Source organism: Aspergillus glaucus (genome assembly GCF_001890805.1).
Source record: "Aspergillus glaucus CBS 516.65 unplaced genomic scaffold ASPGLscaffold_3, whole genome shotgun sequence".
NCBI lineage: Eukaryota > Fungi > Ascomycota > Eurotiomycetes > Eurotiales > Aspergillaceae > Aspergillus > Aspergillus glaucus.
The window spans coordinates 108,709-126,867 of NW_019170455.1; the positions used below are offsets into that span (position 1 = coordinate 108,709).

Genomic DNA, 18,159 nt, shown 5'->3' on the forward strand with positions numbered 1-18,159 from the left:
CACTTCAATCAACCTCAAGGATCTTGACCGTTTCTTTCCTTTTCGGGAAGGCATTGGCTCCCTCCTCTCTGCCGTCCGCCCGCCTGTATCCGCTGGTTGGAGACGCTATCATGGGAAATGCCAAGGTAACCAGTTTATTATGCACGGGTCCGTGTACTCCATCCTGTAGTATGTATTCCGTCCGAAAGATGGGATGTGGTAAGAATTCTCGCAATCTTCATGACGATCTTCTCCAACTATCCCGTTTAGATGTGGCGTTCCAGATTTTCAGTTGTGCTAGAGCCATGCCGCAGTGGGAAAGGGACTCTTCAAGACGATACAAGTCATCGTAATGGAGCAGTGAGCGGCATTGGTAACAATATATCTGTGATACTGGTGGTCTGGTATGGAAAGCAAGTTCATATGGGGCCTCGTCAATGTGAGAACAAACAGGATACCGCTTTAGGGGTCCTCGACTGTTGTCGGGCTCTGTGCTCTGTAGATCCAAGTTAATTGGGGTCCAGTGGCGGTCTGGTAGTAAGTAGGTTTGTAACGAAGTCGCATGTCCAAAGTGTTCGCCATAGTGGACAACACCTGGCTCTTGAGGTTAGTCGACAAGAATAATTCTGTTTTCTCTCCAAGGGAAGGACAGAGAAGCAAAAAAAGCAAAAAGAAGCATTCAAAGGGAGTAAGCCCAAAGGCGGACGCTGTCAGCCTTAAATGTCCCCCGCCAAGCCCAGTCACGACATCCACTCGCAATTGCTATCCTTGATCACCTCATAGATAACCCCTTCCAAACCATTGTTCTTCCCGCCGTCAAAATCAAGGTTCTTAAGGTTATTTGAGTCTAAAACACGCGTTGGACCCTGGTTGCCCGCTGCCGGCAGGTAAATTCGGCTGTTGGGCTGTGCTATGTAACTATGGACTGTGCTGAGGATGACTAACCTGCCCTCCCCAAGTACTTCTTCTGTGTCAAGTAGTACAGTAGAGTAGCAATGCCTTGTGTATGTTCAGATGATGAAGATTATATAATAGGTATTATTAACGATGCAATTAGATACTGCCTTCCTCTGGTCAATTGACGGCAATGGCCCCAGAGGCCCCTCAGACACTGTACAGACCTGACATAAAGCATCAAAGACTCCAAACTCCAAGCCGGTGGTAACCGTATGCGGATGCCAGAAAACCTTCCCAATTATGCGCCGTATATTATAGCACCAGTCAACATGGTTGTACCCGTATGCCGCTCACTCCAATTTATCCAGATGTTCCAGCCTTGTCAGGACGACTTGTTTGCTGGTCTCTTCGATCTCGCCCGCAAGGAAGACCTCGTCCAGAATTGCATAAACCTGCATAACGAAATCCCGTCAGCCATGTCCAAGATCCCAGGCGTAATAGCACCACCCGAAGAAGACGCACCTTATAGAAGTTGAAGACGAGATCCAGCTCACACACGTTCCCAAAGAACTGATCCAAAACCTCGACAAAGAAATGAATCGCCTCGAGATACGCTAGCTCGTTATCGTTGGCATCGACACACACGCAAAAAAATAACCCGGCATATCGTCGGTACACCACTTTGGTACTCCGTTTGAACTCGACGAAATTCGATTGATACTTCTGATCTCTCGGCGCGACAAGACGGTGGACCTAAGAAAGCAAAACACGTTAATATCGACGCTGGAAACATCAAACAAACGAGCAGTATGTACCAACCTCGCCCTTAAGCTTCACTTTCTCCTCATCCTACCCACGCAAACCCATTAGCCAACGCTCCCATCGCAATATACTGAACGTTTATCCCCTCGTTCTCGTCTTGTGTAGACTCACACTGTACGGCGCATACCATTTCGCCAGGCGCGTCTTGCCCCTATCAATTCATCGCATTAGCGCTCAAGTACAACAATCAAGTCAGGGCTCAGGGGCATCACACTTACTGGCGATTCTGTACCAAGATAAAAGAGAGAACCATCCCGCCCACAATGTTATGCTGCGGATTAAGCTGCTATAGATTAAAAGAGCGTAAATCGACTCTCGTTAATTGCGCAGCCTGGATTTCGATGCTATCGGGGTGTTCTCCGCGGTACCCCGTGAAGCTCATGGCCGAGACTCGGTTTTGTCGGTTTTCACCGCCTTTATGTCATTGTTTTTTGGCGATCTTTAAGTGTTGCTGGGCCATATGGATGGATTTAGTTGTGAAGTGGGTTTATATAGACGGATTGTTACTTTTACTATTTAGAAAACTGCCTGGCTATGCTATGGTTGTGAAAGTTACTAAGTTTGCGCTCAAATGCCATGATACAGAGACGTTGGATGCTTTTTTCGGATAAGATATTTTTGGCTTTGATATTAGATTGAAAGACTAGAAAACGAAAAAAAAGTGACCAGGGTAGAACAAAGGAATTTGTAACATAGTGGATCCGTATCAGCATGACATTTTGACTTCTCATGGAGTAGAATTGCTATTTTTCTTGAACAGCCTCGTGATTTTGTCCGAGAATCGTGACTAGAAAATAGGTCAGTCAGATCCCCCTGGTCATTGGAATCGCAAAAGAAAATGGAAATGAACATACCCCCGAAGAAGTCTTAGGCCTTTCCGGTTCTCCGGAGTTATTATTGGAGCCAACATCATTACTTGTATACTCCTCGTCCATCATGTCCTCGTCATCTTCTTCAACGGTCTCTTCATCCGTCTCAGGAAAATACCTCTCCGGATCTCCATTATACACAATATACCACCCAAGCTTCTCCCCCGCGGCATATTTATCTCGAAACTCCGTTATTGCGTTCGATGCCTCCTCCATTAACCCAGAATCCTTGTTGAGCTCCTCCACATCCCAACAGATGTTGTTCCCGGGTGTATTGAGGTCCGGCATCTCGATCACTCTCGCCGCAACATAGGCGTACGGCTGGCTAACCGCGGTCTCGCTCGAGATGTCTTCGGGGTCGTACTGCTCGATGAATCGTACTTCCGGTAGTCTCGCCACGATATCGGGTTCGTTTTTCTTGAACGATTCGAGGAGTAGGCGTGCGGTCTCCGGTTGTTGCAGGTATTCGGCCGTTGCGTTCTCCAGGTTGTTGAGGACGATGTAGACCCGAACGCCTGTGAAGCCGGCGCGCGGCCAGCGGAAGCCATAAAGGAGATATACTGGCATTGTCACAGTTTGCGCGCGCAGACGGGGAGAGGAAACGTCGAACGGGACGAGGTGGCTGCGCTGCTCGGCTCGGCTTATATTGGAATTCAGTGGAAGAAGCGAGGGTGTAGGTGCCCGGGTGGATCGACGCGCAAGTTCATATTATCCTTGGTATTTTCTACGATGCATTGCCTGCCGTGTTACTGACGAGGCTCTGTCAATTGAGGCGTTGTGTGTGTGCAACATTGTCGGCCGTTTGTTGTTGCGGTCACGTGCTTCGTTCTGGATTCCGATGGACGGCTACAAATTTTTGATAAATCGCATTCCGAGATGCGACATGTACTAATGTCGTGAACAAAGGAATTGTTGAGCAATCTGGGCATTTCATTTGCGGAAGCGATCATTTTGCTATGCGACTAGCATTTTACACGTATTATAAACTTTTGCTAGATAATTATTCATCATTCATCATCACGAGCTGGCCCCATACGCTCTCTGCCAACACGCGTCGAAAGTCGCCTGGTCAACAGCAAATTCGCGAATGTAATCTCTCTCGAGATCGTGCGTCTTCCGTCCCAACAAGACCAAGCTGTGAAGTGGCCGGCCCATCTCCACCTCCGCCAGTTCCTTCAGAGTTCCTGCAACCAATTTCTGGTCCGCAGCACCAACCCGCGCAGCACCAACGGCCAGACTGTCCGGTCCAAACACACCTTCCTTCCTCTCCTCCTCAGTTTCCAGCATTTGGCTGGCGCATTGTGCGACCGTCATATACCTCGGGGGTTCGTAGATCATCCGTCCTCTGGCGAGGTTCTCCAGCGATGGCTCCTTAACCTTGATGTCCAGGAGAACCAGCGTATGAAGACCCAAGTCGACGTTCTCCTTCACTCGGTCGTAGTAGGACGAGGGTTTCCAGTTCTCGGTGAAGAACACCATGCTCACTGTCTGGCCGAAGTTGTAGAGTTGCAGACCGGTGCAACCGATTCCGGACATGATCGATGCGTTGGGGATGACTTTGCTTTCGATGCCGAGTTCGCGAGCCCGGAGGACCAAATCTGTGTGCGTAGTCGCTCTGACGACCTGTCAGATCCCACTTCTTACCAATGTTCACGGGGGAATGAATGCATACCCGAAAGGATCGCCGACGACCAGGAATGCGACGTCGGTCTTGTCGGCGTCTGCGAGGATCTCATCGCTGCCACTCTCGACTAGTTCTCTGTCTGCTACAATAACAGGGCGTCCATAGAAAGCTTCCTACTGATGAACCAACAAATATTAGCCCTTGATCTTTTCCATGGAACCTCCCTAGGCATGCGACAATAAGCAAATGAGAATCAACACATACTAGCTTTTCCTTCTCCACGAGCAAAATGCTGGTGTATGCCTCAAGGTAGACCCTCTCGGCCTTCTTGACAGCCTCCAATCCCTTGACCGTAATGTCAGTCTCATCGGCGAGACCGAGTCCCACGAGGTACAGCATCTTGGTCTCTTTTCAACAAATTCGTCTGGTATATCGGGCAATGTAGTGTCGCAGTCAGAAAGTTTCCTCTTCTTCACCCCACCATATGCGGCGGAGGGCCGGGTTGCGGAGAAACCAAGCTCCCGAGTCTGTTATCGCGTCGGCCTCTCCTTCGGAGGCATCATCTCCATACTTCATCGCTGTCGCAAACTATCAATTATAATTTATTGCTTTTTCTAACTAGCATTGGGCTATTTTGACACGCATATTGTGACTCTGGGGCTATTTATAAAACGAAGCCGTCGAGATGTCGGATCGAAATCCCAAGTATCGGCAGGAGATCCAGCAGGTAGGTCATAGTCACCTCGTTGTATATACGACACACGTGGCTAATCGCTTCTTTCTAGATGATGTTCGTCTCTGGAGAGACCGCAGAACCATCAATTGAAACAACAACTTTGATCGAAGAGATCGTGCGCCAACAAGTCATTGAGATTGTAAGTAGCCCTCCCCGTTGCGCCGCATACGCATCACATGCTAACCAGTCGCAGCTTATACGAAGCACGGCCTTAGCCACCCGTCGTGGAGTCCGTTCAATCTCCACAGATGATCTGATCTTCTTAATCCGCCATGACAAAGCGAAGGTCTCACGGCTAAGGACATTCCTTTCCTGGAAAGATGTACGAAAGAACGTCAAGGACTCAGACGACAAGGGCGGCGGCGATGCAGCCGACTTCGCAGGTGCTGATGATCCTCTTGCAGCTGGTGCTGTCGCTGGGCCGCAAGATATGGCAGCTAAACCCAAGAACAAGAGGGCTAAAGTCGGTCTTGTTTGGGATGTGAACAGTTTCTACTCGGTGCAGGTTCCGGAAAGGGATGATGAAGAGGATGAGGAAGAGGAGGAACAAAATTATGCAACGCTTCAGCGTCTTGCGGCTGCAGATGAAAGAACCAAGCACATGACAAAAGAGGAATATGTGTTTTGGTCTGAATGTCGGCAAGCGTCATTTACATACCGCAAGAGCAAGCGTTTTCGTGAATGGGCTGGGTTCGGTATTGTGACTGAGTCGAAGCCTAATGACGATATAGTCGACATCCTCGGTTTCCTTACTTTTGAGATCGTCCAGACTTTAACAGAAGAGGCGCTGAAGGTCAAGGAGCGGGAAGATCACGAGAAGAACCGACGCGGACCAGCAGATAATGGGGGCGAGAACACGAAGAAACGCAAGCGTGAGACTGGTCTGTTCGATCCCCCAGAGGAGGGCCGGACTCCCGTAGAGCCGAGGCATATACGCGAGGCATACCGAAAGCTTCAGGCAACCCCTAACAGACAGGTCGCCATGCTTCTTCACAATGGGCGTATACCATCGCGATTTCCTTTGAGACTGGTGAGTTGGCTACCAGGCTATCCATAGTATATTGTGGCTTAACTAACGTCCATCACAGATTTGATCAGTGTTCTATACTATGTTAATTTTGGATAATTGGTTATATTGCTTCTCGAGGAGTTTGGATTGGTCCTTTACTAGATACCCTGGGCAGACGGATGCATCTCAGATCGATTTATACTGAGGGTTTGGTTTATTTCCCAAACTCTTGTACTTATATATGACTTTACACTATAATGCAATAATTACTCTGCAGACTTGTTGAATTGACTTCAATTATGAGAACCAGGTACTATTACACCATAATAGAACATGTGACAAAAAGCATGGGCTCGTGAGATCATGACTCCATATGCAATGGGTCTTAATTAGTTTGCTTGTGCGTCCGGCGCCCTAGAACGAAGTCAGCACAACTCGAAGAAAGGATTAAGAAAGGGAAGAAGGGCACTTACATTCAGCCAACTCCGACTGGCTCACCTCCCGGATCTTGTTAATCGCAGGAACCTCACCCTTAACAACACCCCTAACCTCATCAACCGCCCGTCCAACAATCCCCTTCCGTGCAAGGGTATACGTCGCCAACTTCGCCTCCAGCTTAATAACACCAATCCGCGGATCAGCAGGACCACCATCATGCACACCATCACCCATATCGCCTAGCCAGGTCTTCAGAACGGGCGTGTAGTATTTCTCAACGACCTTGGGGTCGCCGATGATGGAAGCTGTGCCGGAGATGGATGCCCAGGCACCGCTGACGGGGTCGAGGAAGGACATGTTGGTTTCGGTGGGGTGGACGGTGAGGTCCATGGTTTTGCCGGAGAAGAGGTTTGTGTGGAAGAGGAGGTCGATGCCGCCGTTTTCCTATCGACTTCTGTTAGGTTTCATCTAACCTCGTTGGATTTTGGGTATATGCATACCTGTCCGGCCAAGGCCATACACCGTGACGCTAGGAGGTCTGAATCACTGGACAGTTTGGTCGTCAACATGCCATATTTAATTCCTTGGACGAAGATGACAAGCTCGTTGATCTTTTGGTCAAGAGGGAGGTCCTCGTAGTTGTGCGCCTTGTAGGGGTCAACGGCTGCGTTTTTGTTGGTGGTGCTGATGGAGTCGACCATTTTCAATTCAATATGATTATGAGTCTATTAAAGCTGAAACCAAAGAGCTCTGTAGTTTGTATGTATGAGATACATAGTAGAGACGAATAGAGCAATATATACCTGGGGTACATTTCCCTGTCTGGCGTAGCGGTGACGTCAAAGGTGACAGTCCTCAACCAGATTCCAACCCAAGTTGGGGATATGAACTCATCGAGAATTTGCAATTGAGATTCTGTTCGGTTATTGACTGATCGGCTGATGGGATCGGGGGTCTTGTGTTTCTATTGTCATTGTGTTCAATCGAGAGTGATAGTCCTGGTATAGTTCATGGCTACACAGTACCCGTATACTAGACCCGATTTATGGCATGAACTTGTATTCCAACTGGAGTAAAGGTATAAGAGAGACTATTTAATGACATGAGGATAATACAACCGAAGGCAGGACCTGGAAGTCGAGCCCATATCTGGCAAGTTAGTTGAGGTATCTGAGCCCTAGCGGTCTTCCTTCCTCTAAGCTCTCTTTGCATTGTGCCGAGCAGCAGGCCTGTGTCTCTTAAGTAGCTATCAACTATTGCCCTGGAAATATCACTGGGGTAATCGCGGGGAGAATTCAGGACTATTCTCGATTTTCCTGTGAAAGATGGGAGACAAAGTATGAGAGGTATATATCCATACACTGCTGGTCACTGTGTAGCAAACTATGCACTCAGTATAAGACTGCAGCATTTTATCTTCAATCGTCATCGAGAGCCTCTTCTCAGGAGAAATAAACAACAGAATTTGTAAATTCTCATCCAATTATTATTCCGTACTGCACTTGTGGTTTAGGAGTGTTGTTGATAGCGATAGAGACGGCGATAGCGGTGGATGCGCCACTCCGCCTTTTATTATCGGCCAAAAGTCTCGGACCATCAACGATCACCACTACAAACCATCCACTCATCAACAACTTATGAACACTTTTAATCCCTAATCTCTCAACCTAATCCCCTATCCCCCATACGAACCAAAATGAGCAAACAACCCACCGCCACCCCCTCCAGCGACACCGCCTTCCGCAAAACCTGGGATCGCGAAGAATATGCCAAAAAAGCCGCCGACGACGAAACCCGCCGCAAAGAAGAAGGCAAAGCGCGCTACGAAGCCAAACTCCTCGGCAAAAAATGGCACGCCCCAGTCGACTACTCCACCCTAGAAGCCACAACCTCGCGCAAGAACCGTCTCGATGTCGCCTCGATGGTTGGCAAGACGACGATTGTGCCCAGTGGTTCGGCGGTGGGCAAACGGGGTCGCGGGGCGGGGTTTTACTGCGCGGACTGTGATCTTACGTTCAAGGATAATTTGCAGCTCGTGGAGCATTTGAATAGTAAGCAGCATTTGGTTGCGACGGGGCAGAGTGGGGAGGTTGTGCAGGCGGGTGTGGAGGATGTGAGGTTGAGGTTAAGGATGTTGGCGCATCAGAGGAGGGTTAGGGATGAGGAGGATAGGCGTGTTTGGCAGTTGGATTTGGGGGAGAGGTTGAAGGAGAGGGAGGAACAGGATGCTAAGGAGCGAGAGGAGAAGAGGCGCAAGCGAAATGAGAAGCGTCGGAAGGGTGGTGATGGTATCAAGCAGGAGGAAGAGAGCTGGGAAGGGCGACTGGGAATCATCGCATAATCCATTACGGGTGTTTGGGGTTCATTTTTCATTCGACGAATTGTATATCCATGGCATGTTTGGCATATCTTTTAACGGCGTTCTGGGCTTGGATCAAGGTACGAGAATTGAAAGGGTCGCTTATAAGCTCCATTGGTAAGATTGGTTCGAAATATGTACCACTGATTAACATCAAGAATAGAAACAAAGCATATATGATTCTTAAAACGCCCCCAACGCCTCGTTATGCCCATTACCCAAAACCAAAATGATATCCCAATCCGTTTAATCAATGCATTCAATACCCTCCAAAACACGCATGGCCCGTCCCCCCTCTTTTTCGAATTGGCTGACAAGCCTTTCGCACTCCTGTTTCAATCGCTCCTCTCCGTTCTTTGCATTCCAGTGGATCCACTCCTCCACCGTCATCTTCTTCTCCGGGCTTGTCAAGTTTCCGCTTGCTTTACCCCCCGGACTGGCGTTCTCCTTGTCGCCGTCTCTCGCAAAAAGTATACTCTCGATATCAATCGGAGTCCAAGGGTGCGATGTCTTCAAGCCGCCTGCGTTCGCATTCCGCTTGGATGGTGATGGTGTGCTGACAGCCAATGGAGTCCGCTCAGAAGGCTGTTTGGATGGGGACAGCGCATAATTCCGTGATGCTGAGGGATTGGTGGACGGCGGTTGGTTTTCAGCGTCAGAGGACTGTGGCGACAGAGACTGTGATTCTCGAGGAGTTGATGGGAAAGGTGAGATGGAACCGCTGGCCTGTCTTTCGAATTGCCTGATATTCTTTGGCTGAACGGGGGTATCCGAGGTATGCGAGTCTGTCAAGCTTTTTGCTAATTGCTTCTCCTGCGGAATGTCGCTGTACCTTTCAATCGTTTTCGGCGGAATACCCGATGACCGACGTGATGACCGGCGACGAGCAGATAGCTCTTCGGGTCGTTGCTCTTGCTCCGGTTCCTGTTCTGGTGTTGCTTCTCTCTGCTCGGGCGAATCGACTCGTGCAGGTTCTTGGTCTTGAACGTCTTCGACGTGTCCTTCGTCCTCTTCTTCGGGCTCAGGTGGTTCCGCTGGCGATTCACTTGGTTTCTTTGCTTTCTTGCTCTTGCCTGTAGAAGCCTTCTTTGGCTTCGGTGCTTCCTCGTCGCTTAGAGGTTCCGCTTTAGCTAATTGCTCCGGCTTTCTGGTTTCAATATCCACGGACACGAGAGGCTCATGGCGTTCAGGAGCGGCTGCTTCTGCATCCTCCCTCTCGATCTCGGGCGATTCCCGAGATTTGGAGTCCTTTTCTTGCGACTTAGGTCCCTTGGCTTTGCGTTTGCCGGAGCTCTTGCTTGATTTTACCTGGGTCTGCGGCTCTGTTTCGACAGGCTCTACCTGATCCTCAGGGATTTCGCCCGATCTATCTTGCCTCTCATCGTGTTCTGACGTATCTGCGGGGTCTTGTGCTTCCGGACTCGGCTTGGATTTTTTGTTGGACTTTGATTTTTTCGACGTGTGCTTAGTGGTTGTCTCTGCGAGTTCCTCTTCGGAGCTTAGCGGATCCGCTTCAAGGTCAGCTTCAAGTGCCGCATCTAGCTCGGCATCGTCAGGTGTACGTGAGGTCGGAGGTGCCTTTGATGTTGAGGCTTCAGAGACCTTGCGGCCTTTTGTTGATGCGTTCTTCTTGGTTCGACGGCCCTTCTTGGGCTCCTCTTCCTGGGGTGCCACCTCGCTTTGCTCTTGTGTAACCGCTGGGGTCGCATCGTTCAAAGCACTATAATCTTGCTGAATAGTGCTGTTGCGCGTTCTTGTTGCTCTTCTTTTAGGGGCTGGCTCGGGCTGTTCCGTCGTTTCTGTATCGACCTCGTTCCCATAGCTCTGGCTAACTTCCTCACTCGTGCGTTTCTTCCCCCTGGTCGCGCGCTTTGGCTTGGGGGGTTCGGGTTCTTCGTATGCGGCGCCATCAACATCCATCTGGTCATCCGTATCCACCGTGTCCGTCTTCTTGGATTTCGTGGTTTTAGCCTTGGATCTAGATGACTTTTTGGTGTTCTTTGTCTTGGAGGTCGTTTCAGACACAATACTCTCGTCAATCTGGTCGTCAAGATCCACCATAGGTGCTTCCGAGGCGGTGGACTGTGTCGAGAGACGAGACGCCTTGGAGGTTCGTGGCTTTTTCGATCGGGAGGCTTTTGTTTTTTTGTTGGGATTCTGCGCAAACACGAAGAAAGAACAATCTGAAGATCTTCGGTAATGTTCCTCACTAACAGGGGTTAGAAGCACTCATGGGGAAGGAGCGACCATATGCACTTACTAAGGGTCATCCTTAGGTTCCCATCCATCGAGAGACAACTTGCAGTAGGCACAGCTAGCCAAGTCGTTACTCTCTTCGTTGGCGCAGAAGTACCATCCACCTGCGACCATCTATCGCAACGATGCGCATCAGAACCATAGCTTCGAGATTTGGACGAGAACAGAGCTACATACCTTTTCCGACTGACACACCCAACCCTTCTTCCCATCATGTGGCCAGTATAACCCAAATGTTGCTGATCTGGCTCCGGAAATCCTCTCGCTTGTCGGGTCTTCAATTTCGGCGGGGTTCGAGCTATGCCGCTCGATATCTTTCATGATCGCCCATCCACAGTTTTGCGAAAGTGTCAGGTGTTCTGTGATCGGATTGTCCTCTTCCTCCCATCCGTCAAGTGCACTCTCGCATAGAAAGCATCTCGTATTATCAGGGTTCGTCTCGTGGGGTTCATAGTAGAAACCCGCATGCGCCAGCTAGAAAGAACAATCGTCAGTCATTACGCCTGAAAAGAAAAGAAAAAGACAATACATACCTCAGCTGGCGAAGGCCTGTTATGTGGCCAACTAATTGGTTTCGTGGATTTTGCACTCGAATTTCGTCGTCTCCCGGGCAGTACCGTCTCGAAGCTGGCAAGGCGGGCGTCAAGCGTCTCCATTTCCTGGCTCATTGTTGCGAAAAAGGGCTCTCCGGGAACAATTCGTCCCGTCCGCAAAAAGAAGGCGCAATATCTATCCGAATATTCTCGTTTTTGTGGTCTCAAAAGGCTCCGGGGTGGTTGTTATCGGCGTTGCGCTCTGTTTACTCCGTTGTTTTGATCTCTCCGCCGATACGCGCCGCGGAGAGCGGAGTCACGTGCAATATGGCTTGAGTGTGGCGCATTGATTAGTAACTGGGATTTTCAGGCCGAGAACGTACGTCAGAGTCCGTGACGGCAGTTAGTGCGGTTGTTAATCGAGACCATCTTCGTTGTTGTCTCGATTCACCAAAATTATTTGCTCGCCTCTACTTTGATTGTCCTGGGAATTATGCTGTGAGACTGTGATTCTCCAATGCTCCCTGATTTATTTCGTCCGTCTACAGCCCTCGCTGTGTTTCCCATCCTTTCCCTTCTGCCGAATCGCAATTATGCGTGAAGTCACTGTATGTGCGCTCCCTTACTTCAATGGAATAATTCTGGCTATTGGGTTCAAAGTGCTAATTGGTATCGTGTGTCAAGCCACTCCTTTCGAATACAGGTCGTTTGCGCTCGAGTTTCCCGCCGTCCTCGCGATACTATCGTTTCCCGGTTTCCCGACGATCGATCTCTCGCTTGACAACTCCCTTTAATGGAATACTGCTTTCTCGCAGTGTCCTCCAGCACAGAGGCGGCTATTCGGCCTTAAAATCCGTTGATCGAGAGCTTGGCCTGCCGCTGTTCGCTACATCGTTCTCTACCTCCTCACGATTGTCCGAGCCCGACTGGGATGCGAACCCGAACTTGGACATTTCAGCTTTCTCAGAGCTCCCAACGAAAGATTTCGGGGTGAACCAACACATGGTTATCAACCAAGAATTCAAGGAAGCACTCCGTCAAATCCTTTGGAAATTCCGGGCACCGATTCGGTATGCATTCGCATATGGTTCAGGCGTTTTCCCTCAATCAGGAAGCGCACCTGGATCCGACGGATGCCATCCATCAGCTCCCGCAGCAATCAAGAACATGCAGCAGGGCAAGGGAAAGATGATTGATTTCATATTCGGAGTCTCGTATAGTCAGCATTGGCACTCTCTGAACCTGCATCAGCATCGTGATCATTACTCTGGATTAGGTTCGCTGGGATCCTACGTGGTGTCCCAAGTACAGGATCAATTTGGAGCTGGGGTCTATTTCAACCCGTATATCACTGTCAATGGCACTTTGATCAAGTATGGAGTCGTTAACCTGGATACACTCTGCAAAGATCTCAGTAACTGGGACACTATGTACCTCGCGGGACGACTGCAGAAGCCCGTCAAAATTCTCCGGGATCATCCGCAGGTACGCCTGGCGAATCAGATGAACTTGCTCTCCGCTTTACGGGTAGCCTTGTTATTGCTCCCCGCGGAGTTCAGTGAATTTGAACTCTATAGTACAATTGCCGGGTTGAGTTACATGGGCGACATCCGCATGTCATTGCCAGCCGAGGACCCCCAGAAGGTGAAGAACATTGTCTCTGGGCAAATGGCTAACTTCCGGCGGCTGTACGCACCGCTGATTGAAAACCTGCCCAATGTCGTCTTCAACGATCCGCGGTGCACTCAACGCGACTGGATCGATGATCCCGAAACCAATGTGCGGGTTTCTCAGGACGTGGATCCGGTGAAGCGCGGCAACATGGTCAGCCGGCTGCCCCCAGCATTCCGGGAAAAGCTGTACTTCCAGTACCAAGCAAGATATCAGATCCCGCGGGCAGAATTCGAGAAGATGAAGGAGGAAAACAGCAGTAAGGAACCGGAGGCTTTCCGTCGGAGACAGGGTGGTCCGTTTGAACGGCGCATCGCAGATGACTCGAGCCTTAAGCACGAGGTAGAGACATCGATCATGAAAACCATCCGCTGGCCTAGCACGGTCCAAAGTGCCAAGGGGCCAGTCACTGCGGGATTTGGCAAATCCTGGCGATACATGCGGGAAAAGCAAAAGAAGTATAAGGGGTCCGGCAGCCATTCCACACCATCAAAGCCGGAGGAGCGTCCTTCTGAAGTGGAATCGCAAAAGCCGGAGCCGAAGCAAAAGCAGGAGTAAACCTTTTCTTCTAGATCCCACGGTTAACTTTTTCGTTTTTCACTGTTATGACGGGCATATAATCTTCTCACGACGATGATTGTAGATGAGGCATAAGAAGGCGTTTGTTGTTTCCACAGAAGGATGGGGTACATATGTGTCTAGTGTTGATTCTCTTGGATATGCATTATTCCAGAATAGGCTTTACTTTATCAATGCATGTATATACTACTACTATTACTTGAACTATGTCTTTACAATGTAACTAACTATGGATTGTGAGTCAAGATAGTCCTTTTTCCGTTCCCGACGATATCCCCGCCACCCCACTATCTTTGCCAGCATCGGCATTCATTCCTCCTCTTATCAACAACCACAAGCAATTTAGAGCCGTCACAATGCCGTTCGATTTATCCAAGTGTGCGCGCAAGAATATCCTGAAGCTGGAGCCCTACCGCTGTGCAAGAGAGTATGCTTAATTCCGTCCAATTATCGCATTCCGCGACGGAAAACTAATGAGTCAGTGACTACAAAGATGATGGGACGAATGTTCTGCTCGATGCCAACGAGAATGCCTACGGTCCTGGTCTCGCCCTGAATGCGGAGGGTGCGCTGCAGCACTCGACTGTCGATGGGGATGCGACTGGGTCGTCGAAGCCTGATATTGATTTCCTGGGGTTAAACCGATACCCAGACCCGTGAGTACTGTCGATCAACCGTTACTCGTTTACACAAGGTCTCCATGCTAAGAGAAATCGATGATGCAATAGGCACCAGGTCGAACTGAAACAACTTTTCTGCAACGTCCGCAACACCCACGTCCACACCCAGAAGAACATCACCCCCGATAACCTCTTTGTCGGAGTCGGTTCGGACGAAGCCATTGACGCCCTGCTGCGATGTTTCTGCGTTCCTGGAAAAGACAAGATCCTGACCTGCCCTCCCACATACGGTATGTACGCCGTCAGCGCCGATGTAAACGACGTCGCCATCGTCAAGGTCCCTCTGGACGCCGCCAATGGGTTCCAGCTGCAGCCGGAGAAAATCAACGAGACACTAGCGGCGGATGAGTCGATTAAGATGGTGTACATCTGCTCGCCCGGAAACCCTACCGCGAACTTGATCCGCAAGGAGGATGTTCAGAAGGTTCTGGAGCACCCCACGTGGAATGGCATTGTCGTGGTGGACGAGGCATACATCGATTTCGCCCCCGAGGGCTCTAGTCTGGCTGAATGGGTAGCCGAGTGGCCCAACCTGGTCGTCATGCAGACACTGAGCAAGGCCTTTGGTCTGGCCGGTATCCGTCTCGGTGTTGCATTCACCAGCCCACCAATTGCCCGCCTGCTTAACAGCCTCAAAGCCCCCTACAACATCTCCAGCCCCACCAGTGCAATCGCCCAGGCAGCCCTCTCCCCGAAAAACATGTCCGTCATGCGCAACTACCGCGAACAGATCGTCACGCAGCGCGATCGCCTGCTCGCAGAACTCCCCAAGATCCCAGGTGTTGGTCGCTTCCTTGGTGGATACGATGCGAACTTTCTGCTCGTCGAGCTGTTGGACAAGCCAGATGGACAGGCTAGTAACAAGATTGCACTGGCTGCGTACGAGGCTATGGCGGAGAAGAGAGGTGTCGTGGTGCGGTTCCGGGGTAAGGAGTTAGGCTGTGAGGGAGCTGTGCGGGTTACTGTTGGTACTGAGAAGGAAGTTACCAAGTTCTTGTATGAGATCCGGGTGGTTCTGGAGGGGCTGCACAAGGGGGCTGATATTGGGTCGTTGCGGGAGGAGGTGAACAAAACGGAGGCTAACTAAGCATTTCATTTCATTCATCTTTTTATTGATTTCTTCTATTTTTTTGTGCATTTTTGTATAGACTGACAAGCAGTGCATCTGAAAATAGACGACCTTTCTCTTGATTACTTTGACGGTTTCCTGTTAGATGGGAGGGAATGCCTACTCCACGGGAAAAGGAAGCCCCCCGACGATGTGGAAATGAAAAGAAGTAGAGGCTTTGATAAACTTGCTTTAGGATTCGATTGCTTGATTATTCCGTAGTTAACATATTAATACTCCTTACATACACAATTATATCCCCGAATTACCATGATAACTGTTCCACCCCGAAATGCAGTTCCAGACTCCCCTCCCCAGCGCAAAAGAAAATTAGACGGAAAAGGGTGACTTGATATTGTGGACAAACGGCACCTTACTGGTCCGAGTAGTACCAGGAGTAGCACCCACTCTCCAGAATCAACCTTCTCCTTGATCAACTCCAAGGCTCCGCGTGTCTCCACCCAAGCACGGTACAAAAAACCCAAGACCAACTGCGCTTCATCGAGGCTCCCACATGAGTAGGTGGCTGGCCGTTGTGCGAGATGCGATTGCGGATCGAACAAGATGCCCCAGAAGTGCGGGTTGATCGTGTGCACAATGCAATAAAGCTGATACGCGAGAGAGAATGGGGCTGCGCGGGACGAGCGAGCGGACGGAATCGAAGAGCTCACGCGGCATGTCGTTGAGGCGCGGGACCACGTCTGTGGCGCTCTCCAGCGTATTCAGATCGAGTAGCATCTTGGCCTTCAGTAGAGTGAGAGCAACGACATGCGAGAGTTTGCAGAATCCACGAAGACCCAGATTCATAATGTCCTCGAAGGCACTTGCGTCCTTGACGTCCAGGAACCGTAGGTCCATGTTTCCCCAGTCGTAATCAGGCTTGCTCCCCGTGATGAAGTACCACTTGACAAAGTCGTAGCACTCCTGGTCCCTGTCTGTGCGGAGCATGAGGAAGGGCACGAACTCCCGAATACCCATGTTATCACTGCGACACAGGCGGATCATGTCCCGCGCGTGATCAAGCTGCGTTTCAACAGAATCACAAGTGTCAATACGGCCAAGGGCATCGATGAAACCGAACCGTGCTCTCATGTAGTCACACGTTCCCAGCATGCCCCAGAAGTGGCCAACGGCGGTCTCGAAAAGCCTGGAAGGGATGAAGAAGTCATCGCCAGGCTGGTCGCGAAATTTCTCATATTCATCTTCGTATTTGGTGCGTTTCTTGGCCACGGCACCGCAGGCGGATTTGTGGCTAGGATTGGTGTTCACGGCAGCAGTAGTACGTGACCCTGCAACGAGCGCAGCGCATCAAGCTGTCGTCCTTGTCGCAGATGCTGCATTTTGTGGTCAGGGGATTAGTGTTGGTCATGGTGGACGTAATTCTCTCGCTATAGAGACCACTGGTTTCTGCTTAGGGTAGTATATTGGTTGTTGTTGTGGTGGTGGTTGAACAGGTTGAGAGACGCGTTGATTGATTGATCCGACCGATCAACCCGATCCTGATAATGTGACGGCTCAACGACCAGGCAAACAGTGCCAACATGCCAAAAGATGCCATACAAGCAATATGGACAAACAAGGGCTCAAGCCGCATCGCACAAAGGCTTATATAGAGACTGCACTCGCCAGAGAGATTTCCTCTCCTTTTTCCTCCCCAGATTCGATATTCTCGTTGATGGCTACAATAGTCAAGATAGGAATTCAGTTCGTTATTATCTTCTATTCCGAGCCCGTGACAGATAACCTGACGGCCTGGCTGATCGCCACGCCGAATTCGACTCCGAACCGATAAGCTGCAGGTGTAGCTGATACCGAACCTGATAATTGACTGCCACGTCAATCGAAACGAACCGAACGATACGAAGAACCCGAAAGAATGGCCCGAGCCAGCGATATTCCGCCCCCGGACCGACGATCCTCCATCTATATAGAGGATGATGATGACCTCCAAGAGCTGAACTATGATGAGTTCACTCAGCAGTACGGAATGAATCCCCGAGGATTGTACGCCAAACTCTTGGAGGTGCACCAAAAGAGTGCAGGAGAACTGCTAGATCGGGATGCTCAGATTGCATCCTTAGAAGATGATTTGAAGGAACTCCACCTGGAGAAGACCGACCTGGTGAGGAGAATGGGAGAAGTGACAGAGGACCGACACCTCTATGCCAACCAGTTAGCGAAGATGGTTGTGCGAGGTGGCATTCCAGGAAATCAAGGAGCGACCTCCATGCCTGTCACCCGGAAGTCAACCAAGATCCCAGATCCCCCAGTGCTCACTGATGGAAAGGAGCCTCGCTTCGAGGGTTGGTTCCTTTGGTCGTATCATTGCTAGTTGATGGGAAGTTGAAGGATCGATTCCTCTGATTCCGGTGGTTGATAACTTCAAGTCGGCTTGCAGTCTGGGATACTGCATTGGAGAAATCCTGAAAGGGTCCATCCTGGTAGCTTGCTATGATACACAGCTCTTGGAGTTTGGTTGTCAACTTCACATAGAGCTCATCTTTCCAAGTGTCTTCTGCAACTCCTGCTTCTGTGGTGAGGTACAGGAACTCAGACAGGAAGTCATGGAACCTGTCACCATTCTTCATGTACAGTTGTC

The 18,159-nt window shown here is 50.1% G+C and overlaps 10 protein-coding genes across 10 annotated transcripts; 4 read left to right on the forward strand and 6 right to left on the reverse strand.

The window, feature by feature from the left end:
* Positions 1-833: 833 nt before the first annotated feature.
* ASPGLDRAFT_42585 (AP-2 complex subunit sigma) lies at positions 834-2,040 on the reverse strand. The gene is made up of 5 exons (XM_022545633.1): positions 1,917-2,040; positions 1,810-1,849; positions 1,696-1,725; positions 1,399-1,629; positions 834-1,328 (listed from the first exon to the last, which is right to left on the reverse strand). The coding sequence occupies exons 1-5, from the start codon at positions 1,949-1,951 to the stop codon at positions 1,227-1,229; spliced, it is 438 nt and encodes a 145-aa protein (XP_022404247.1). The 5' UTR covers positions 1,952-2,040; the 3' UTR covers positions 834-1,226.
* Positions 1,816-2,471, forward strand: ASPGLDRAFT_964847 (uncharacterized protein). The gene has a single exon (XM_022550586.1). It carries the CDS (start codon positions 1,962-1,964, stop codon positions 2,307-2,309), a length of 348 nt encoding a protein of 115 aa, XP_022404248.1. The 5' UTR covers positions 1,816-1,961; the 3' UTR covers positions 2,310-2,471.
* On the reverse strand, positions 2,426-3,134 carry ASPGLDRAFT_22416 (uncharacterized protein; the record flags this gene model as incomplete). The annotated part of the gene is made up of 2 exons (XM_022543181.1): positions 2,426-2,485; positions 2,553-3,134. The coding sequence occupies 2 exons, from the start codon at positions 3,132-3,134 to the stop codon at positions 2,426-2,428; spliced, it is 642 nt and encodes a 213-aa protein (XP_022404249.1).
* Positions 3,135-3,584: 450 nt separating this feature from the next.
* Positions 3,585-4,590, reverse strand: dph5 (diphthine synthase; the record flags this gene model as incomplete). The annotated part of the gene is made up of 3 exons (XM_022544132.1): positions 3,585-4,182; positions 4,240-4,364; positions 4,456-4,590. 3 exons carry the CDS (start codon positions 4,588-4,590, stop codon positions 3,585-3,587), a joined length of 858 nt encoding a protein of 285 aa, XP_022404250.1.
* A 286-nt stretch (positions 4,591-4,876) lies between these two features.
* On the forward strand, positions 4,877-5,984 carry ASPGLDRAFT_63726 (transcriptional regulator SPT3; the record flags this gene model as incomplete). The annotated part of the gene is made up of 3 exons (XM_022548704.1): positions 4,877-4,918; positions 4,977-5,066; positions 5,121-5,984. The coding sequence occupies 3 exons, from the start codon at positions 4,877-4,879 to the stop codon at positions 5,982-5,984; spliced, it is 996 nt and encodes a 331-aa protein (XP_022404251.1).
* Positions 5,985-6,207: 223 nt separating this feature from the next.
* Positions 6,208-7,122, reverse strand: ASPGLDRAFT_54924 (blue light-inducible protein Bli-3). Its single transcript, XM_022548108.1, has 3 exons — positions 6,875-7,122; positions 6,410-6,818; positions 6,208-6,350 (listed from the first exon to the last, which is right to left on the reverse strand). The coding sequence occupies exons 1-3, from the start codon at positions 7,073-7,075 to the stop codon at positions 6,322-6,324; spliced, it is 639 nt and encodes a 212-aa protein (XP_022404252.1). The 5' UTR covers positions 7,076-7,122; the 3' UTR covers positions 6,208-6,321.
* Positions 7,123-7,983: 861 nt separating this feature from the next.
* ASPGLDRAFT_42591 (U4/U6-U5 snRNP complex subunit SNU23) lies at positions 7,984-8,926 on the forward strand. Its single transcript, XM_022545634.1, has one exon. The coding sequence runs from the start codon at positions 8,071-8,073 to the stop codon at positions 8,713-8,715; it is 645 nt and encodes a 214-aa protein (XP_022404253.1). The 5' UTR covers positions 7,984-8,070; the 3' UTR covers positions 8,716-8,926.
* A 53-nt stretch (positions 8,927-8,979) lies between these two features.
* ASPGLDRAFT_63729 (uncharacterized protein) lies at positions 8,980-11,657 on the reverse strand (the record flags this gene model as incomplete). The annotated part of the gene is made up of 4 exons (XM_022548705.1): positions 8,980-10,942; positions 10,994-11,103; positions 11,167-11,463; positions 11,523-11,657. 4 exons carry the CDS (start codon positions 11,655-11,657, stop codon positions 8,980-8,982), a joined length of 2,505 nt encoding a protein of 834 aa, XP_022404254.1.
* Positions 11,658-12,115: 458 nt separating this feature from the next.
* ASPGLDRAFT_63730 (uncharacterized protein) lies at positions 12,116-15,539 on the forward strand (the record flags this gene model as incomplete). The annotated part of the gene is made up of 4 exons (XM_022548706.1): positions 12,116-12,130; positions 12,444-13,660; positions 14,255-14,428; positions 14,501-15,539. 4 exons carry the CDS (start codon positions 12,116-12,118, stop codon positions 15,537-15,539), a joined length of 2,445 nt encoding a protein of 814 aa, XP_022404255.1.
* A 519-nt stretch (positions 15,540-16,058) lies between these two features.
* ASPGLDRAFT_22423 (uncharacterized protein) lies at positions 16,059-16,929 on the reverse strand (the record flags this gene model as incomplete). The annotated part of the gene is made up of 2 exons (XM_022543182.1): positions 16,059-16,812; positions 16,844-16,929. 2 exons carry the CDS (start codon positions 16,927-16,929, stop codon positions 16,059-16,061), a joined length of 840 nt encoding a protein of 279 aa, XP_022404256.1.
* Positions 16,930-18,159: the final 1,230 nt, after the last annotated feature.